At 33.8% G+C, this 18,705-nt stretch overlaps 1 protein-coding gene across 1 annotated transcript in view; it reads right to left on the bottom strand.

The window, feature by feature from the left end:
• Positions 1–262: 262 nt before the first annotated feature.
• CDH9 (cadherin 9) overlaps positions 263–18,705 on the bottom strand; it is a gene marked incomplete at its 5' end in the record, with an annotated part of 57,475 nt that continues 39,032 nt past the window's right edge. The window contains 5 exons of the mRNA XM_084233060.1: positions 263–764; positions 5,841–6,092; positions 6,206–6,323; positions 10,901–11,022; positions 11,465–11,601. Coding sequence (XP_084089186.1) covers positions 277–764; positions 5,841–6,092; positions 6,206–6,323; positions 10,901–11,022; positions 11,465–11,601 — 1,117 coding nt within the window. The 3' untranslated portion in view covers positions 263–276. The remainder of the gene's footprint in view (positions 765–5,840; positions 6,093–6,205; positions 6,324–10,900; positions 11,023–11,464; positions 11,602–18,705) is intronic.

An 18,705-nucleotide genomic window follows, 5' to 3' on the forward strand; every position in this document is an offset into this window, starting at 1 on the left:
GCCTTTTAGTTATTTCTTACTGATTATTGATGTGATATAATTTCTTCGGAGATTGTTAGGCAGAGGGTGAACTGGTTATTATTACTTTTTAAATCTATGTCATTCGTATTCATTCACAGAAACTTACTGATTAAGCAAACCCTTACTAAGACAACACCTACGTATTGTTTATAATTTCATTTTTTAAAAAAAATTTCCTTCAAGGAAGAGAATGCAGGCCACTCGATCTAGTAACAAAGAGTAAATCCACTAACATCGATTAGTCATACGATACTCTTACTCTCGGTCACTGTCATCACCCCCATACATATCAGCGAGTTTTTTAAAACGAGGCCCCCAGTCGCTGAGGTAATCGTAGTCTTGGTTACAATCTGCTGTGAGTGATTCTAAAGAGCTAAGCGAATCTGCAATAGAATCATTCCCTTCGTAGGCATATGTCGCCAGGGAATCATAGGGCGGTGCACTGGGATCTGAGTCATTTTCTTTCAATCGTCTATGGATGAAATCTTGTACATCGATGTTTTCCCACAGGGGAACAGTCCTCCTTATCTGAAAAATAGTTTCAGGCATCACATCCCTTCTAAGTTTACTGTCTTCTCGTGCTTCTGGATTCCTTAAAGTGCCAATGTCAAAAGCTTGAGTATCTTCCTCACCACCACCTTCGTCGTTGTAAGTCACGATGTTGTCTCGAACATCATCTTTTGAAATGATCAGAGGTTCCTTTTTTCTTTGTCTCTTCAGTGCAGCAAATAGCACAACTAAAACTATGGGGGGAGGGAGAGAGGGTGAAAAAGGGAGGGGGGCAGAGACAGAGTGCAATGAGTAAATGCAATGTATTAATAAAGAAGCCGATATTGTAGGGTAGTTTATTACTTCCAATCCTCCATCTGATGTTGGGCACATTGAAAAGGCTTTATTCACATATGGCGGTTGCATTTAGTCAACTGCAATTATGTGATACCTCATTCCTCCTCAACAATGCTTCCAAAAACTATAAAATTTCAATCATTGAACACTAAACACACCTTTTCTTTTTAAATTATTTTTTTTTTCTATTGGGATAACATTGTTTTTGAACACTGTGTGGTTCAGAGGTGTAGGCACAGGCCTCTTCAGATGCATGTTAACAGACAGCACCCAGATACTTCTACCAGAGTCCGTGGGGCACCCTTCCTGCTTTGTTTCCATCCTTCCTGCGACCCTCTAGTAGTTTCATATTTTCATATATTTTTTAAAGATTTTTTTTTTAATGGAGATGAAATTCACTTAAGGTCCACCATGTAAAAGTGCACAATTCAACAGCTTTTAGTGAATTCACTGTGTTGTACTATCATCTCTATCCAGTTCAGAAGTATTTTTCTCCCTCCCAAAAGAACTCCTGTAACTATTAAGCAGTTACGCTCTGTGTCCACATTGACACCCAAACCCCTGGAAACCACTCATAGTTTCATATTTTCTTAATAAATCAAGGGAATAAATGCTAAATATTTTCCTATATATATGTATATATGCATGTATGTATGCCCATCATATATTGCTAGTACATATGCCATGCATTATGTGTACACACATTATATGGTGTGCATATGTATAGAAATGTACATATACATATATATGCTATGCACACACACACATGCACACAGCTATGTATGTGCTATTGATTTCATCCCTTACCATAGCTCATATTTTTTTTAGTTAGATTTTGTTTCTGATCCAGTTTTGAAAAGTTGTTTAAAATCTGCAGTGTAACTCTCCAAGGTAAAATGCAAACTCCAACTCATCTTTAACATGTGCTCACTCTACCTGACAGCTCAGATATTACCTTGTTACTGACAACTTCCTTGACTTCCAGAGTTGCATTCAAGATTTTAGGCAAAAATGTTTATTTTACTCCTTCTATTTGTTGTAGTGTTTACATTCTTTACACACCTAGGTTATCGGGTTAACTGTGAACTTCCATACATATGATATACTTTCCTATTTCTTGTCTTAATACAGGAGTTTAAATTGTTATGAAAGTACTTGACAGTGAACATTTGCAAGACGAATACACATCACAATTGAAACATACATTTAAAAAAGTAAGAAAGGTCACTTTTTTTTTAATACAAGTTTTCACTGAAAACAGACCAATCCATAATTTTATATATATATAATAATTCCATTGAGAAAAGTTCCCCAAAACACAATTTACACATTGTGGGGGAGAAATAAAAACTAGGTCCTACTTTAGGGCAGTTAAATATTTTGTCAAAAATATGTATATCTCACAGAAAAACAAGAAAATGTGACACAACACAGTATAGTTCTTTTTCTCAATCTGTATCAAGATGCAGGGGAGCTAGTCACACTGAAATTGCACTTTGGCATGGCTTGCGGCCCTTTGCCTACACAAAAGTTTCATGTAATGCTACTGTCATATTGACCAACACAATTCCCTCCACATCGTCTAATTGGCAGAAAGAATTTTAAAAATTTGATTAAAAGTATCTTTACTTACCTTCCACAGAACCGGTTCTGTCTGCTGAGCTTGGAGACTTTTTTTTAAAACTTGGACACTTTTTTTAAAAAAAACTATTCAGTAAGAATGAGGCATATTGGTACTTTCATTTACTCAAGAATGAACTGAAGTTAATTAAGTCCCATATAAATCTGAAATTCACCAAACTAATGAACCATGCAGTAAAAACCATGGTTCTTTGTAAATTTAATGTTTAATGAATAATTTATAATCTCTACTTTTTAGAAATGAAAGAACAACTATGTATTCAAATCATTTTAATGGTTTCTTAGCAAATAAAATATTTACTAATTCCCACAAATGAACCTTGGGATCTGTTCCTAGTTTTTTTTCTCTTTTGCCAGGTTAAACATATGCAACTTTTCTCCAGACTCTAGGTTCTTAGTTTTGGAATATGTGATAGAATTTAGAGGTGCTAAGGGAAAAAAAAAAATGGAAAACACATACATCTTTATTTTCACTAATCTGTAACTCAAATTTAGCATAAATACCTACTATGAATATCAGCATAAATTATGGTGGTTGTAATAATATGTGAGACTCATACCAATAGAGGTCATGGATATTGTATATTGCATTATAATTATGACATCTCTCAAAATATCATTAGATTTGCACTAGAAAAATGGAAATATCAAGCACACTTTGCTTTTCATTATTTAATTCACATTTTTCCTTGTTTTACATATGTATTCTTATGCATTGAATTAATATTCTGAATAGGTTCTTCATGTGACAGCCAAAGGTGCCTTGGAAAGAGAAAGGTTAAAAAGAAACACCCTAAGTTTTATTTTATTTATTTATATTTTTGATTTTTTTTTGCATATAAGAAAAACACCCCTGGGGTTCAGGCCAGAGGTGCAAGTGGTGAAATGATTGACCAGAGACAAAGTGGGGAGCATCACAGACAGACTGACAGAAGTACACAGCTAAGGGGAGCAGGAGAGGTCTGCAGCACCTTGTGGGTCAGCTCCCTGGCTGGGGATAAATCAGGCCCTATTGGTGATAGTGCTGAGACTTAACCCCTTGGCCACCAGGGAGGCCCTGTCCTAAGTTTTAACCCCCTAGCACATGGATATAAACTAAGAAACATATTTCTTCAAACTGTAACAGAGTAGGTCTTAAATATTATTGTCTATCCTATGTCACTATCTTGCAAAGAGAGAACTCCCTTACCTATAGAAATGTAGTAACTGTGTCTAACCATTAGGATAAAGGCTTGAAATAACAGCAAATTTGTTTTAGGAACTTTGATAATAAAAGCCTTCTGAATTAGAGTCAATTTTAACTAAAGTAATAGAAAACCACTATACTTTTAGGCAATTAATTGTGAGAGTGTAAAATGACAAATATGTGCTCAGGATAGAAAGATGACAGACTTCAGAATCAAAAGCTTTCTAGAATTCCTGAAAAAATATGGTATGATTTAGCTTGATAGAATTATAATATCTAAACTTATCTGGGGACATTTTGCTTCCTCACATTTGCATGCATGTCTTTATATACGTATGTGTATTTTATTGAAATAAAAATCAAATTTGAATTATACACATTTTCATGCTGTGTGGTAAATTATAAAAATGAAACTAACTGAGCAAATAAAATATGAAATCAGTCGCACTTAGCTAAAAGGTTAGCCAAAATTTAATCTCCATGGGGATACAAAAATATTTTACAAAGTAGTTGAACTTTGTAGCAGCAGGTGGAGATGCAGACTCGATGGCCATGGTGTGCATGTTCCAAACCACCCTAAGAAAATGTTTTTCTAAAAACTTGGATCATCTTAACTGAGACAAATGCTTTCCCCTCATTTTTGTCAATCTCCCACTGAAGTCCTACAAGGATATCTGGCCAAAGGGATTTCATCCAGATAGCTTGAAAGAATTTGCAGTGAAGGGAGCCAGCACATATGAGTATTGAAACATAAATTTGGCTAACTCTCCTGTCCTAAGCATAAGCATTTTGGATGAATATTTGATGGAAACAATTGGGGGGGGTGTTTTATGGTGAAACAACTGTTTAATTGAATTAAATTGTTGTCCTGTTAGGGCATGCTCAACTAAAACATTTGCTATTGGAAGTGTGACATCATTTTGAAAATATCTCAGGAGTAGGTAAAGCCACAATGCTAAAAAGTGAACTTAATCTTTGAATTTAGAGGCCTGTACCTACATGTAACACATTTTGCGTAAAAAAGGGTTATATTGTGTCAACTTAAATGCCCTTGCTAGATGGACAGCTGATAAACCTAATTTAGTATTTGCTATTAATTTTAGTTGTAATCTTTAGTTCTTTTTTTAAAAAAATATGTCACTATTTATTGCATTAATATTGATTTACAACAATGTGGATGATGTAGGAATGTAGGTTCACATCTCTTCATATTTATGTTCCCACACCCACCCAAGTGTCCATAATTCTTTACCATAGTCCACTGAGCCCCAGATTCTATGCTCCCCAATCTACCTTCCTCTACATGTAAAGACAGTCTTTAGTTTTGAGACTAATGGTTAAAAAGGAGAATTCCAAAATACAACAATCTGGTTTTGAATGTTAGTTACATGTTGTAAATAAATGACTTTCTGTAAATTATATAGACTTTCTGTACAACCATTAAAGTATTTACCTTGGAGAGTTGATATAAAAATTAGAACACCTGATGAATTAAATGTCCATAGATATTTGACCATGGTTAGTTAGCACTGAACACAATACATATAAATATATTTATATTATTTTAAATATATATTTTATTATAATATATAATTGCACATATAAATAAATATTATAATTGGCATATTGTATTAAGTGCATCTTATATATAATATATATGGCAATCACTATTAGATTTGTGTTTTTGGTTTCAGGAATAAGCTTGGCTTATTCCTTCTGTTAAAAACTCAATTTTATTCCTAGTTGAAATAACAATTAAAAAAAAATGTTCAGGCCTCCCTGGTGGCACAGTGGGTTAAGCCCCACACTATGAAGCTATCCGAAACCTCTGTAGCACGAGTTTGATCACCCTGCCAGGGAGCTACACACATGGTGCAGCAGACCTCTCCTGTCTCAGCCGTTGCTCCCCTCAGCAGTATATTTCAGTAGATCCGCTTGTTCTGCTCCCCGCTGTGTCTCTGGTGACTCCTCTCACCCCCCACACCTCTGGCCTGTACCCCAGTTCTTGTATGCATAAATAAATAAATCTTTAAAAAAAAGTTCAACATCAATCTGCAGCTATAAAGGGGGGTGCTTCTTGTGCAAGGTCACTGGGCAATGAGGGAGGGAATCCTGCAAGTTTCCCCAGCCTTGGGGCACCACCTACCAAGTAGTATGAGGACGCACAGGAGGATGGCAACCAGCGCCCCGGTGCTGAGGCCTGCAGACAACACCAGTGCCTCGGCGCTGCACGACTGCATGTTCCCCTGGCTGTCGCAGGCGCACACCCGGATGGTGAGCGTGCCCGTGCTGCTCTGAATTGGGTAGTCGTTGTCAAAGATTAGGATGGGCAGAAAATAGGTGCTCATTTTGTGGCGGCTATATCCATCTTTGCGAGTCATGATTCCCGCTGTATTATCTAGAATTAAAAAGAAAAAAAAAAGTGGTGAGCAAACTAAAAAGCTTCAGGTCAGTGTTTAATTGTACATCTTCAGGTCTCATTCTATGTTGTTAAAAAGAAGTCGTCTCTACCTTTATTATCTACAATGGTGAAGTTGGGATTAAGAGGAAATTCTGGCACTGGTTCGAAGAAGAACTTGTGGCCTCGGGGAGGGTCATCTTTGTCCAGGACACTGACAGTCTGAATCAACTGAAACCAAATAAATGCACTAATTAAATAAATTAACAAAGCAAGTGTTGTTATCACAAAATATTTTAAGTCAGGGTTTATTCTGTAAATGTCACTGACATTAAAGAAAAAAAAAATAACTGCTATTATCAGAAACGTATGCCAAAGTTTTTATGGTTTTGTCTAATGTAACTTTTTAAAGGAAGAATTTTAAAAAAGTCCATCAAGTTTTAGTTTACGGGGTATCTCTACGTATCGTTATTTGATTCCTGATCATTGCAATATACAATATTAAAGGAAAACTTTGTCACTCTGACATCTATCTTCTCTTCACATTGTTAGAAAGCACTAGCCTATTTTATTATCATGTCGCTACCAATCTGTTGGCCTCCAACAGGTTAACAACTGTCTTCAAAGGCAGAGAACATAACAGATGCATTTAAAAAAAAAAAAAGTACTTGGCACAGCCAGTCCTAGAGACTAAGAGCACTTAATATAATTTTAGAAAAATGAGCAATGTGTGATATAAGACCAGAAAGCAAAATATTTTTCAAAATACAGGGCATCATATCTATAGTCATATTGTATATATTATAGAAATTGTTTGCTTTCCCTTTAATAGCATTTGGGGATTTTAGAAAGATTTAGCAATTAATGTTTCTAAAGCTTTGTAAAATCAAAGTTGAAGTTGAGAAATTATTCCCTTAGCTGTGCTCACTTTAAGTCAGAGCTGTGCCATGGTGAGAGGATAGGACAGCAAATGACAAGTGGGCAAAAACTTCTTTTGAATGTTTTTTTTTTTTTTTTTTTTTTTTTTTTTAGTGCAAGAAGCACTAAGCCACACATCAGGGTGCCTGTTTTTCTAGTAGCGGGTATGCCATCTGTGTGACTTGAAATCACAGTCATTTAATTATTTTTTCCTTCAAATTTCTCTTCTACCAAAACAAACAGTTGCAACACTTCCAGGTATAAAAATTCACCATCCTGTGATGAGCAATTATTGGAATTTTACATTAATTTAATGTACCAATTATTTTGGTTACTATGTAACTCCTATTGCCATACCAACCTGCTTACTCACTAGTTAGTTCTTCCTCTTTAATATGATATTGACTATAATTCCACTTATTTTGTTGAGTGGCATGTTTACTGAGAGGCTATACAATGCTTCTGAAAGTGCACAGTTATTAATATAAAATTAGTAAATATATGTTTTCCTCCTTGGAACATTAAAGCTTGAAAAAGAAAAAAATATATAGGGCCTCCCCTGGTGGTGCAGGTGGTTGAGTGCTGCACTGTGAAGCTGTCCACAGCCTCTGCAGTGCTGGTTTGATCCCGGCCGGCGAGGGTCCCCAATGGCAGGGCAGACTTCTCCTGTCTCGCCCGCTGCTCCCCTCAGCAGTGTATTCTGTCATTCTGCCTACTCTGTTCCCCACTCTGTCTCTGGTGAGTCCTCTCACCCTCCCACTCATCTCGCCTGTACCCCGGTTCTTGTATAAATAAATAAATAAATAAATCTTTTTTTAAAAAAAGAAAAAAATATATACAAGTTCTAATCTTCTTGCTTAACCTCCTGGTTTACAATGGCACTGACCTAACTTTAAGTCATATCATAAATGATAAATATTTGCCCTTTGATTATATGACTCTGAGTTCTAGAAATGTTTTAATGGGCCATTTTCAGCATATTTTAAGAGAAAAATACTTCTCAACACCTTAAAATATATTTTAATTTTGCTAATTTTAATAAGAATATCGTTTTAGAACTAGTATTTGAACATTGACATAAAATATTAATATTAATGTATATAAATAATTAGTATCAATTATAATTTATCATTACACATAATTAATTTGTGTTGTAACAATAACATAAATCAATAAAAGAACATCGTACTAATAGGCAAATAATCCTGTGAATGTGGATTTATTGAGAATAGACCTTTGCAGATGTAATTAAATTAAAATGAAAACCTATGGGGCTAGGGTGGATGCTCATCTACAAATGACTGGCGTTCTTATAAGAAAAAAGGAAACTTAGACATAAAGAAAGTTACAAAAGGAATGTCATTCATTCCACAATGGAAACAGAGATTGAAGTTATTTGGCTTCATGGGCTGGGAAAGCCAAGAGATAAGGAATGCAAGGCAGGGTCCTCAGCTAGAGTCATTAAAGAGAGTGTAGCCCCATTGAGACATAGATTTTAGGCTTCTGGCAATTAGAAGTGTGTTAGAGCAAACTGTTGTTGTTTCTGTTGTTTTAATCTAGGTAGTTAGTTCCAAAAGGAACTAACACGTGAAACTTTAAAAAGCAGATACACATGTATGAAGAGATATTCAACTGCCAAGATGTTGTAGGAGTTCACATGAACATTACTTAAAGATCTATGAATATTGGTAGGCATTTAAATTTAATGTTACTAATAAATATCCAATTGCCCACATTTGGTGGTTTTATCACTGGTATATGATGTACTTGGAGAGCTATTTAGTAGTATCTATAAGTATTCATAGATAAAATTTGATTATTCCATTGAGAATTATATCAGAGGAAATAATACCATGTAGGTTATGAATATAAATGCTCATTATAGTGCTGTCTGCTGAAGTAACATTTTGTTGGCAAGCCAAACCTCCATTAGGAGATAGTTGAAAAAGCTAATTAATGTATGAAAATTAAGAATCATATTCAAAATATTTACAGAACAGAGACTGCTCCCCATACTTGTGACAAAGTAAAAAAATATATATTTTTTAATCTGAAAATTATGTAATGATTCCTTATTGGTAAAAGGAAAATAAAATACTCATATGTATTTTTGTAATGAAAGTGGCATGTGGCACATATCTCTCTGTCTTAATCTGGTCAGGCTGCCATAACAAGTATCAGAGACCGGTAATTTAAACAACAGAAATTTCTTTTCTCACATTTCTGGCAGTTGGAATGCAAAATCAAGGTGCCAGCATGAGAGGAGCTCTCTTCTTGGCTTTTATATGTTTGTGCTCTGTCCTCATATGACCTTTTCTTGGTGCATTTGCATGAGGAGGGAGAAAACTGAGAGAGCAGAAGCGTGAGAGGTCGCTAAGGAGCGCACTATTCCCATCGAATCAGAGCCTAACCCTTAGGACTTCAACCTTAATTCTTTCCACGGAGTCCCCTATCTCTTAATACAGGTCCGCTGGAAGTTAGATCTTCATATAAGAATTTGAGAGGACAGAAATTTTCAGTCCATTACAATCCCTACTGGAAAGGAAAAAAAGGCTGTATGTCTATTTCCTATATCTAAAAGGACATGATGGAATCTTACATGATTCTTTTCTTCTATTTTTTTTCCTTAAGGAAATAGCAAATAACTGGTTTAAATAATATATTCTGTTACTGTCATTGCACAATATTAAATTTTGTCAGAAATCAACATATTCTTCATTAGCTTTAACTAAGAGATGCCTCTAAATATTACTTCATAAGGGGACTTTGTAATTCTGCACAAACAAGATTTTGTCTCAATAATAATAAAGTTGAAAAATCATAAGCAGGGCCTCCCCGGTGGCGCAGCGGTTGAGCGCTGGGTTGCGAAGCTGCCCGTGGCCGGTTCGATCCCCGGCTGCTCCCCGGCCACCGGAGGAGGGTCCCACATGGCGCGCAGACCTCTCCTGCCGCCCGCTGCTCCCCTCAGCAGTGTACTTCGGTCCTTCTGCCTGCTCTGCTCCCCGCTCTGGCTCTGGTGAATTCTCTCACCCTCCTGCACTTCTGACTGTGCCCAGTGCATGTATAAACAAAACAAACAAACAAACCAGCAAACAAATAAATAAAGCATGCCTCTATAAAAAAAAAAAAAAATTAAAAAAAAAAAAAGAAAAATCATAAGCAAAATATTACATGCCAAAATAACTGTGCTAAGGGATTAAAAGTGGTAAAGGCACCCACAAAACAATTACTGTAATTATTTTTATATTAACATAGAACAGATTGATTTTATACTTAATATTTCTTTAATAACAATTTTATGATCTATTCATGAAAATAACTCAATATTAATATCTCAATTATATTGAAAATAATATAATTGTGAATCCAGGAACTCTTATATTTGTTAAAAAACTGGTATATCAATTAAAATATGTTTCTTATTAATGGATTTCATAATTTAAAGCTACTTTAAAAATCATCGTAAAAATGGAAAATAGCATATGATCAAATATTGTATAAAATATAAGATATAATATTGCATATATCCTAAGTATAATTATTAGGGCAAGCGCACACCCTCATATTACATTATTGTAATATTAAAATTATGTGATATAGGTACCCAAATGAAAATTGGAACGAGTTTTACTAAATGTAAAGTATTTGTAGTCAGTTATTTCCTTTTCCAAACTTAGATTTTTAACATAACGAACATAAAAAGAGAAGGAAAATATTAAAAATAAAATCATCATTTTAAGATTAATGTGAATTTTTTGGTAAGGGGAGATAAACAGCTGAAAAAGAGGATTAATAGTTTTCATGGGAAAAAAAATTGCAAATAAATAAATGCAATGCATCTACCTTTGTGATCAGGAAATATTATTTAAGTTTAGAATAATTTCATTTACCTGCCCAGGTTTTGCATTTTCACAGACAAAAGTTTCATAGTACATGGCAAATTCTGGAGCATGATCATTTATATCTAGAATTCTGATGAAAACAGGGATGTGGCTACTTTGTTTTGAATTATCTGCAATGAGAACATGTGCAAGATTTCAGTCTCACTTATACAGAAGCTGTGATACCGTTCGCCCCTTTTGTAACAACAGATCATTTCCGTGATATTCAATATCTTCTTTGGATTGCTGATGGATACCTCAGCTTGTTTACATGGTCCAGATGGAAAGCACAATAATAAAAGATGACTGAAAATAAATTATTTTCTTAGATTAATTATCTTCTGAGGTAATATTATAATTCTATCTTACAGTAAAATGTAAAACAAAATGAAGGATAAAATGTACATTTGATGATAATTAAAATAATTTAAAAACCCAACACACATCAATATCATTTTCCAGATCTTGCTAATGATAAAAGCATTCTACTCAAGACAAAGGGTTGACTTTATGCCCATATTTTCCCACTTTGTTGAAAAATAATGTGTTTGGATGGATATATTGCAAACTTACTTATTTCTGTGGCTGTAATCGTGATATTGTGCCATGGAGATGATTCTCGGTCAAGGGGCTTCAACGTAAAAATAGAGCCATTTTCTGAATAAATACTGAAAATCCGGTCCATATCTGTATGTCTGTCAACAGAGTATCTGCAAGGAAAAAACACTCATAAGTCTAGGCATTGTCTTTAAATTATTATAGTTCATTAATGTTAACAGGCAATTCACAGTGTTCTGATAAAGATGTCACCGGTAAGATGATGCTAACTTTTTAATTTTTATTTCAAATAATTGTCAGTTAGACAATTTAATATTCTTGACTGTTTCCATTATTATTATTCTACACATTTATGTGTACTTTGGAGTTATTTTAAGTCACTGGAACATTGTAATAGCCCCCAATACACTAGATTCTGCTTATGAATAAAAATACACCTAAAATAACACAAAGGAAGCAAGGGAAAAGAACATAACATAACGATATATAAGGGCTGAATGTAACTCAGTTCACATTATTCAGCCATATACATTTTTCTCCATTGTTGGAAAGGTCAATAGTCAGCCATTATCTGCTATGGCTGAATAAATGTTGGATTTCTTCCTGCTGTTCTCATTCCAGATCAAAGAGGAAAATAAAAACTCTTTGTGTTCTGTGCTGCTTGACCTGGAGATTAGCATGGGAGTTTCTATGATTGAAAGATAGTTAACAATTCTAACATTATACACATCCATCCATGAGTTATTGAAGATTATGTGGATCAAAATAGGAATTTATGGCTTTCCAACTCTTAGATTCAACCTTGAGAGTCACTTTTTTGTTCTTTTAGATTTAATGTTTTATTTATTTTCTTTCATCTTTATTAATTTTTGGATGGTATTTGATTTCTTCCCTCTTACATGGGACCTATAGTTTTCTCACCACCATAACACCCGTGATCCATCATCACAGTTCCTTTTCTCTTCCCTACCCTATATGACCCCTCTCGCTCCCTCTCCCCTACTAGATGGAGAAGCACTATTTCTCACGTTAAGAATTCATGAAGGAGAATCCCTTTGACAATTTAAATATAGCTCATTTTAACATTAACACAGCAAGCTTCCAGGACCTTATTCAGAATTTTGCTCCAGTGCAAAGGATATCTCACAATTTGCCAAAGCCTAGAGATAATTTTCTTTTATTTAGAAGCCAATATTCTATATTCAACACAGAAATAGAACATTCTGGTTCACCTGTTAATAATAAATACATCAGATTACAATAAATGACCAGAAAGAGCCTGGTAAACAATTAACACTGGACAAAGCTATCTCAGTGTCCCGGCAGGTGGCCTGTTAAAACAAAAATAATTTATCGATACCCCTATATTGAATTATGACAATAAATTGAAAAAAAAGAAGAACATTGGCAAAAATTTTGAGAGATACCTTCTGAAGAGATAGGATCCGATCATACAGACAGCAAATAACAAGGGAAAAAACACAAGATAACTGGGCCTGCAGGAGCTGAACTCTGGTTTTAGTTTGTTGGCTTTTCGTTTTGATGTTTTATTTTTAACTATTAGACATGTAGCAGATATATTTCCCTCTACTACAGGCAAACCTGCATATTAAATTACAGACATCAGAACATTTTATTAATATGCAGAGATGTGTCAAAAATAGCATCCCTTCCTTTTATGAATTCTAGGTACATATCCTACTAAATCAGTATAATTTGTGTATGGCTTTGCTTTTTCCTTTCCAACCACTGCTCTTTAAAAATACATTTCTAGCTATGGACCTTCATTACCTTTCAAAAAGCAGTGACTATACAAAGTTTGAATAGTTCAACTTTTTCTTTGCTTATATTAGTCACATAATTTTTACATTGTTATTATTTTACTCTTTGTAATAAAATCATGCAAATATTAAGAAAGCAGTGATATAGATGAATTTTCTCCACTTCTCCCAGTCTATAATTTCCCTGTTCTGGCCTGATGAAATCAGGTATATTTTACTGAGACACAACAAAATTTCTTGCCAGCAAGTTTGTTTTGTACTTACTTCTTGATTTCACTTCAGTAACAAGAATTTCTTCTAAAATTTGTTGAATTTTATGTTAAGCATAAAATAGGTGTGAAATGAGACAACATGTTCTTTCAGAACCTGTAAAGCTATAATCAACCCTATAACTTGGGAAATCCATGATTACTAATGAGGTGAAGCAGAGCTGACAACAGCTGCTAATTGTAATCATAATCTCATGTTGCAAGTAGCAGATGTATTTTAGAAAATATGTTTGATGAACAGATTTACTGGTGGGTGAGAATTAGCTCCCAACCTTTCCCTGGAAAATGTTTTCCATGATATTTATCATAGCCTATTTCTGCTCTCAGGAGCAGTCATTCTTTTAAATTGTATTTGAGCAAGCAAGAGTCACATTTTACAATGTTGTCTCCTTGTTGAATTCTCCTTGTTGAATGATTGCTGGGTTTTCACAGTATACTTGGGAATCTAAAGATTTTCTTGGAAGACATTTTTTCTTTTAATGTTAACAAGAATCAACCAATGTTCAATATTTTTGGGCTTTCACAGTATATTGCAGACTTGGCAGTATGATTTTAGGAACATAATTTGAAATTAATTTGTTCTTTTGATATTTTATTTCCCTTGTCATAATTCTTGAGATTTTACAAGTAAAATTTCTGTTTACTGTTTGGGTTTTTTTCAAAATTTGAGTACCATATAAAAAAATAAATTCTTCAGGGAGAGCTATAAACTTAAAATATTATCAGCCAATTTTACATATTTGGAAGCAAAGTTGCAACTCTTGGTATTAGTCTTTGATCCAGAAATTTTACACCTAATGCTGTGTACTGAAGAAAATTACCACACATAAGGAAGAATATATACAAGTGAGTGTATATGCACATAAAAGCAATTACCAATAAATCTAAACTTTCTTAATGGGATGTAGCCTCTGTAAGGTAGTGTTACTTATACTTATACAAGAAATGTTTATTATAAAATCAAATGTAATATTAAATATTCACAATTAATAAAAATACATAATCATAAATTCCTGGTATGAGTGAGACCATCTGGTATTTTTCTTTTTCTTTCTGGCTTATTTCGCTGAGCATGATCCCTTCCAGCTTCATCCATGTTGCTGCAAATTGCATAAGTTTAAAGTAAAAATCAAAATCAACATGCAACTATAAACTAGAGACACACTACAGGGGTGTATAGTAGGATAAAAACAAGGAGGGTGGGAATTGTACGGGGACTATATCCAATATGAAAATGTATACATTGTGCAAAAATGAAAAATGATGTAAAATATATTAAATAAAAAATGAAAAAATACATAACCCTACATGTATAGTATAGTGAATTACAGTTAATAAAAATAGTTATGGAACTATTGAAAGTTCAAATACTGGACAGAAGTAAAATTAAAAATCACTGTAATATCTACTGAGTGGACAGTTATAGGAGTGTGATTTTCTACAAAATTTCTCAAGCAACCACGTTTTCTAAAATGAATGACTGCAATTATATAAATGAAAGCATTTTGACATATTGCATGTTGACTGTTCTAGCAAATATATATGGTCACTGAAATTACAATTCTGTAAGAAAACTAGACAATGGATAAAATATATGAAATAATTATTTTTGATGCATTTGATACCAAGAAACAAAGACAGTTATCTCTGAGAAAAGCAAAACAATGTGATTCATTAAACTTCCCTAGTTTGCTGTGGAGCCTGCATGGATTGTGTCAAGCCCCTGAATTCAGCTATTGACAGTTCAAGTAAACGAAGCTGACTAACATTTATAGACCAGGAGACTTCAGAGGAGACAACTCCAGAATCCTGAGGAGAATCCCACTCAGTTTTTCAGGTGTGTGCTGATCAGAACACGCATGAGAGAGGGTGAAAGAAATATCCATGCAAGTGACCAGTCACAGGGATGAAGGGAGCAATGCTCTGGACTGGCATGTGTCTGGCAATGGCTCTTGTTCTCACTAGCCAAAGCAGGAAAAACCTCATAAATCTTGGGGCTTTGTCAGATCACTTGAAGAGATCAGACCTGATGAATAAGGCAAAACTAATCCTAGGAAAAGGATTTCTCAAAAGGAACAAAGGCAAGTTTCAAAAGGGTTAAACAATTCAAGTTACTTAATCATACATTTGACAATGTTAAAAAAATGAGAAATTATTCAGCATTAAACACACTTATACAATATTTGTCATGCAATGAAAAATATAGACATAAAAACAAGAAAGGAAATATCTTAATAACATTTTTAAATAAAATAAACTATAATGTATGATATATAAAAATACACTAGATGGCATTAAAGCAGGTTAGGAATTGTATGAAAAAAATCAGTGAACTTGAAGATAAAACAAATGGGCACATAAACATATAAAATGGTCTTCAACATTGTTAGAATGAAGGGAAATTGAGATAGTATTATATGTTCATTAAAATTGACCATCCTTCTAATTGTTGAATAATATTCCACTCTATGAAAATGTTACAGTTAGCCTCTCTGTTCACTATTGGTTGATATTTTGAGTTGTCTTAAAATATTTGGATATTACAATATGCTTATACATATTTGGACATGAGTTTACATACAAACATGTGTTTATCAGTATTTCAATAGCTATATGCTTTAACTTTTCTTGAGTAGTACTTAGAAGAGACTAGATCGGTCAGCAGATACAAGTTTAACTTTTAAGAAACTACTTTTACATTTCTATGAGTATGTGTGATGGTCCCAATTTCTCAATATCCTCATCAATCCTTGGTATAGTCAACCATTTTATTTTAGCCATTCTAGTGGATTTATGAGTTTGATGTCACAGATAGAGTAATAGAACATGTGTTTTATTGTTTATTACTTGAATTAATGATAAGACAGAAACATTCACATAGAAAGTAATGTTAAAGAGCAAATAGTTTGAGGAGACATGAAGTTATCTGAATATATAATTACCCTTGGCAACATGGAAAAGAGAGAGCCTTTCTCCAGTCAACCATTATTTTTTTTTTCCTAATATGAAGATACTCAGAGTGAATGGAGATTCTTGTGATTTGGCCTCATTAATACCAAAGAATGATCTACTATTGAAAATTAATTGCCCCACACATGAAGAAGTTAATAATATAGTGCCACTTATGTACAGCTTTATAAAAATGGGTGATTTCATTGATGAAAGATATGAATCAATGAATTTTTTAAAATACAGGAACGTGGGTCCTGTATTTTAAACCATAAGCATTTAGTGCCACCGTTACTAAGGAGAAATGAAGATAAACCAATATTGACTATCTATTGGAGATATATATATATTTATCTATCTATATATATATATACACACACATACATATACAATATTTATTTATTCATTCATTTATATATTTATTTATTTATTTGTACATACATACATACATACATACATACATACGAGCACTGGGTACAGTCAGAAGCTCGGGAGGGTGAGAGAATTCACCAGAGCTAGAGCAGGGAACAGAGCAGACAGAGTGACCAAATACACTGCTGAGGGGAGCAGTGGGCGGGGCAGGTGAGGTCTATGCACCATGTGGGACCCTCATGGGTGGCTGGGGATAGAACCAGTGCTGAAGAGGTTGTGGGCAGCTTCGCAGCCCAGCACTCACCTGCTGCACCACCGGGGAGGCCCATATATATTATTTTTAATCTGACAAAAACTGTCAAGAACACATACCTATAGAGCCCTTGTAGCTAACAGTTTGAGCATTCCCTTAATCATTTTAATATAAATGATGATCAAGTTCCATTTCAGTATTGCAAGATGAAAATAATTTAAATGTCATTTGTTTACACTGAAAACAAAGTAAATATTAAAAGATGCCAAAACCAATCAATCACATGTGATTTTAATCAAATGCAAATATAGGGCCTTCCCTGGTGGTGCAGCAGTTGAGTGCTGGGCTGCGAAAGTGCCCACAGGTTCTGCAGCACCAGTTCAATCCCTGGTGGCAGGCGAGGGTCCCACATGGTGCACAGACCTCTCCTGCCGCCCGCTGCTCCCCTCAGCAGTGTACTTCATTAGTCTGCCTGTTCTGTTCCCTGCTCAGGCGCTGGTGAATTCTTTCAACCTCCCGCGCTTCTGACTGTACCCAGTGCTTGTATAAATAAATAAACAAATCTTAAAAAGATGCAAATATATATTATTTTGTATATAAGCATTCTAGTACACATATATGGACCACTGCAAAACTAGAATACCTATAATTTCATTGAGGGGCTTTGTTTCATACAATATAGTTGTTTTAGATTAATATATTTTATTCCTGTTGATAAAAATTGTTTGAGTTAAAATGATTAGTGTTTTGGCATTTTATGATTCATGTTTTTAAAACAAGAATAATGAAAATATACCAAATGTGTGATGTGTACTCAAACACTTATTTAAAGGAGGAAACTTTTATTCTAATTAGCAAAAAATTAACCAAATATTTACAGCAGATATAATTGCGTATTAACTTCAGATTAGAATATTGCAGGCAATTTATTTTAATGATATATTTATCATATGTTAATGATAATTAATAATACATTATTGATTAATACATTATTGATTAATATGTTGTTGATCAGTCATTATCTTAAGTAATACTTAATGGCCATTTAATATTGTACTTATTACTTTACTTTCAGATATGACATGAATTCTAGTAAATTTGAGCACCCTCAATAATAATTCAATCATTTATTTTCTTAATGGGCAAATTAAATTTTAAACAAGCTGAATTTTAAGCATTTTAGTAGCCATGAATTAAAGATAATATATTATCTTTCTTTTTTCATCTTTATCCACATAATATCCATCCTCTATCTTTATCTGCATAACCTCCATCCTCAAGCACACATCCTGTTCATCTATGTGTATCACAAATATATTTACATTCTTGTTAAATACCATGTATAAGAATCATTTAATATTCTGAAATATTTGAAAACTTTAAATTATTAGTATAATAGTCAATGTTGAGACAATACTACACCATATTATACTGCACATTATACTCCTTTTTATACTTTTACCACCTTCAAATACCATTACTCTCTTCACTTTTTTTTGTTTTTTTATTTGAGTATAATTAGTATATTTTCTCCAAAATTTTGATACACAACATGCTTAGAGACTATTTTAAAAAGAAGATATTACAATATTTTGAATTTATCTCTTAATACCATTTTAAGAAGATATATAT

Source organism: Talpa europaea (genome assembly GCF_964194135.1).
Source record: "Talpa europaea genome assembly, chromosome: 5".
In the NCBI taxonomy this organism is placed as follows: domain Eukaryota; kingdom Metazoa; phylum Chordata; class Mammalia; order Eulipotyphla; family Talpidae; genus Talpa; species Talpa europaea.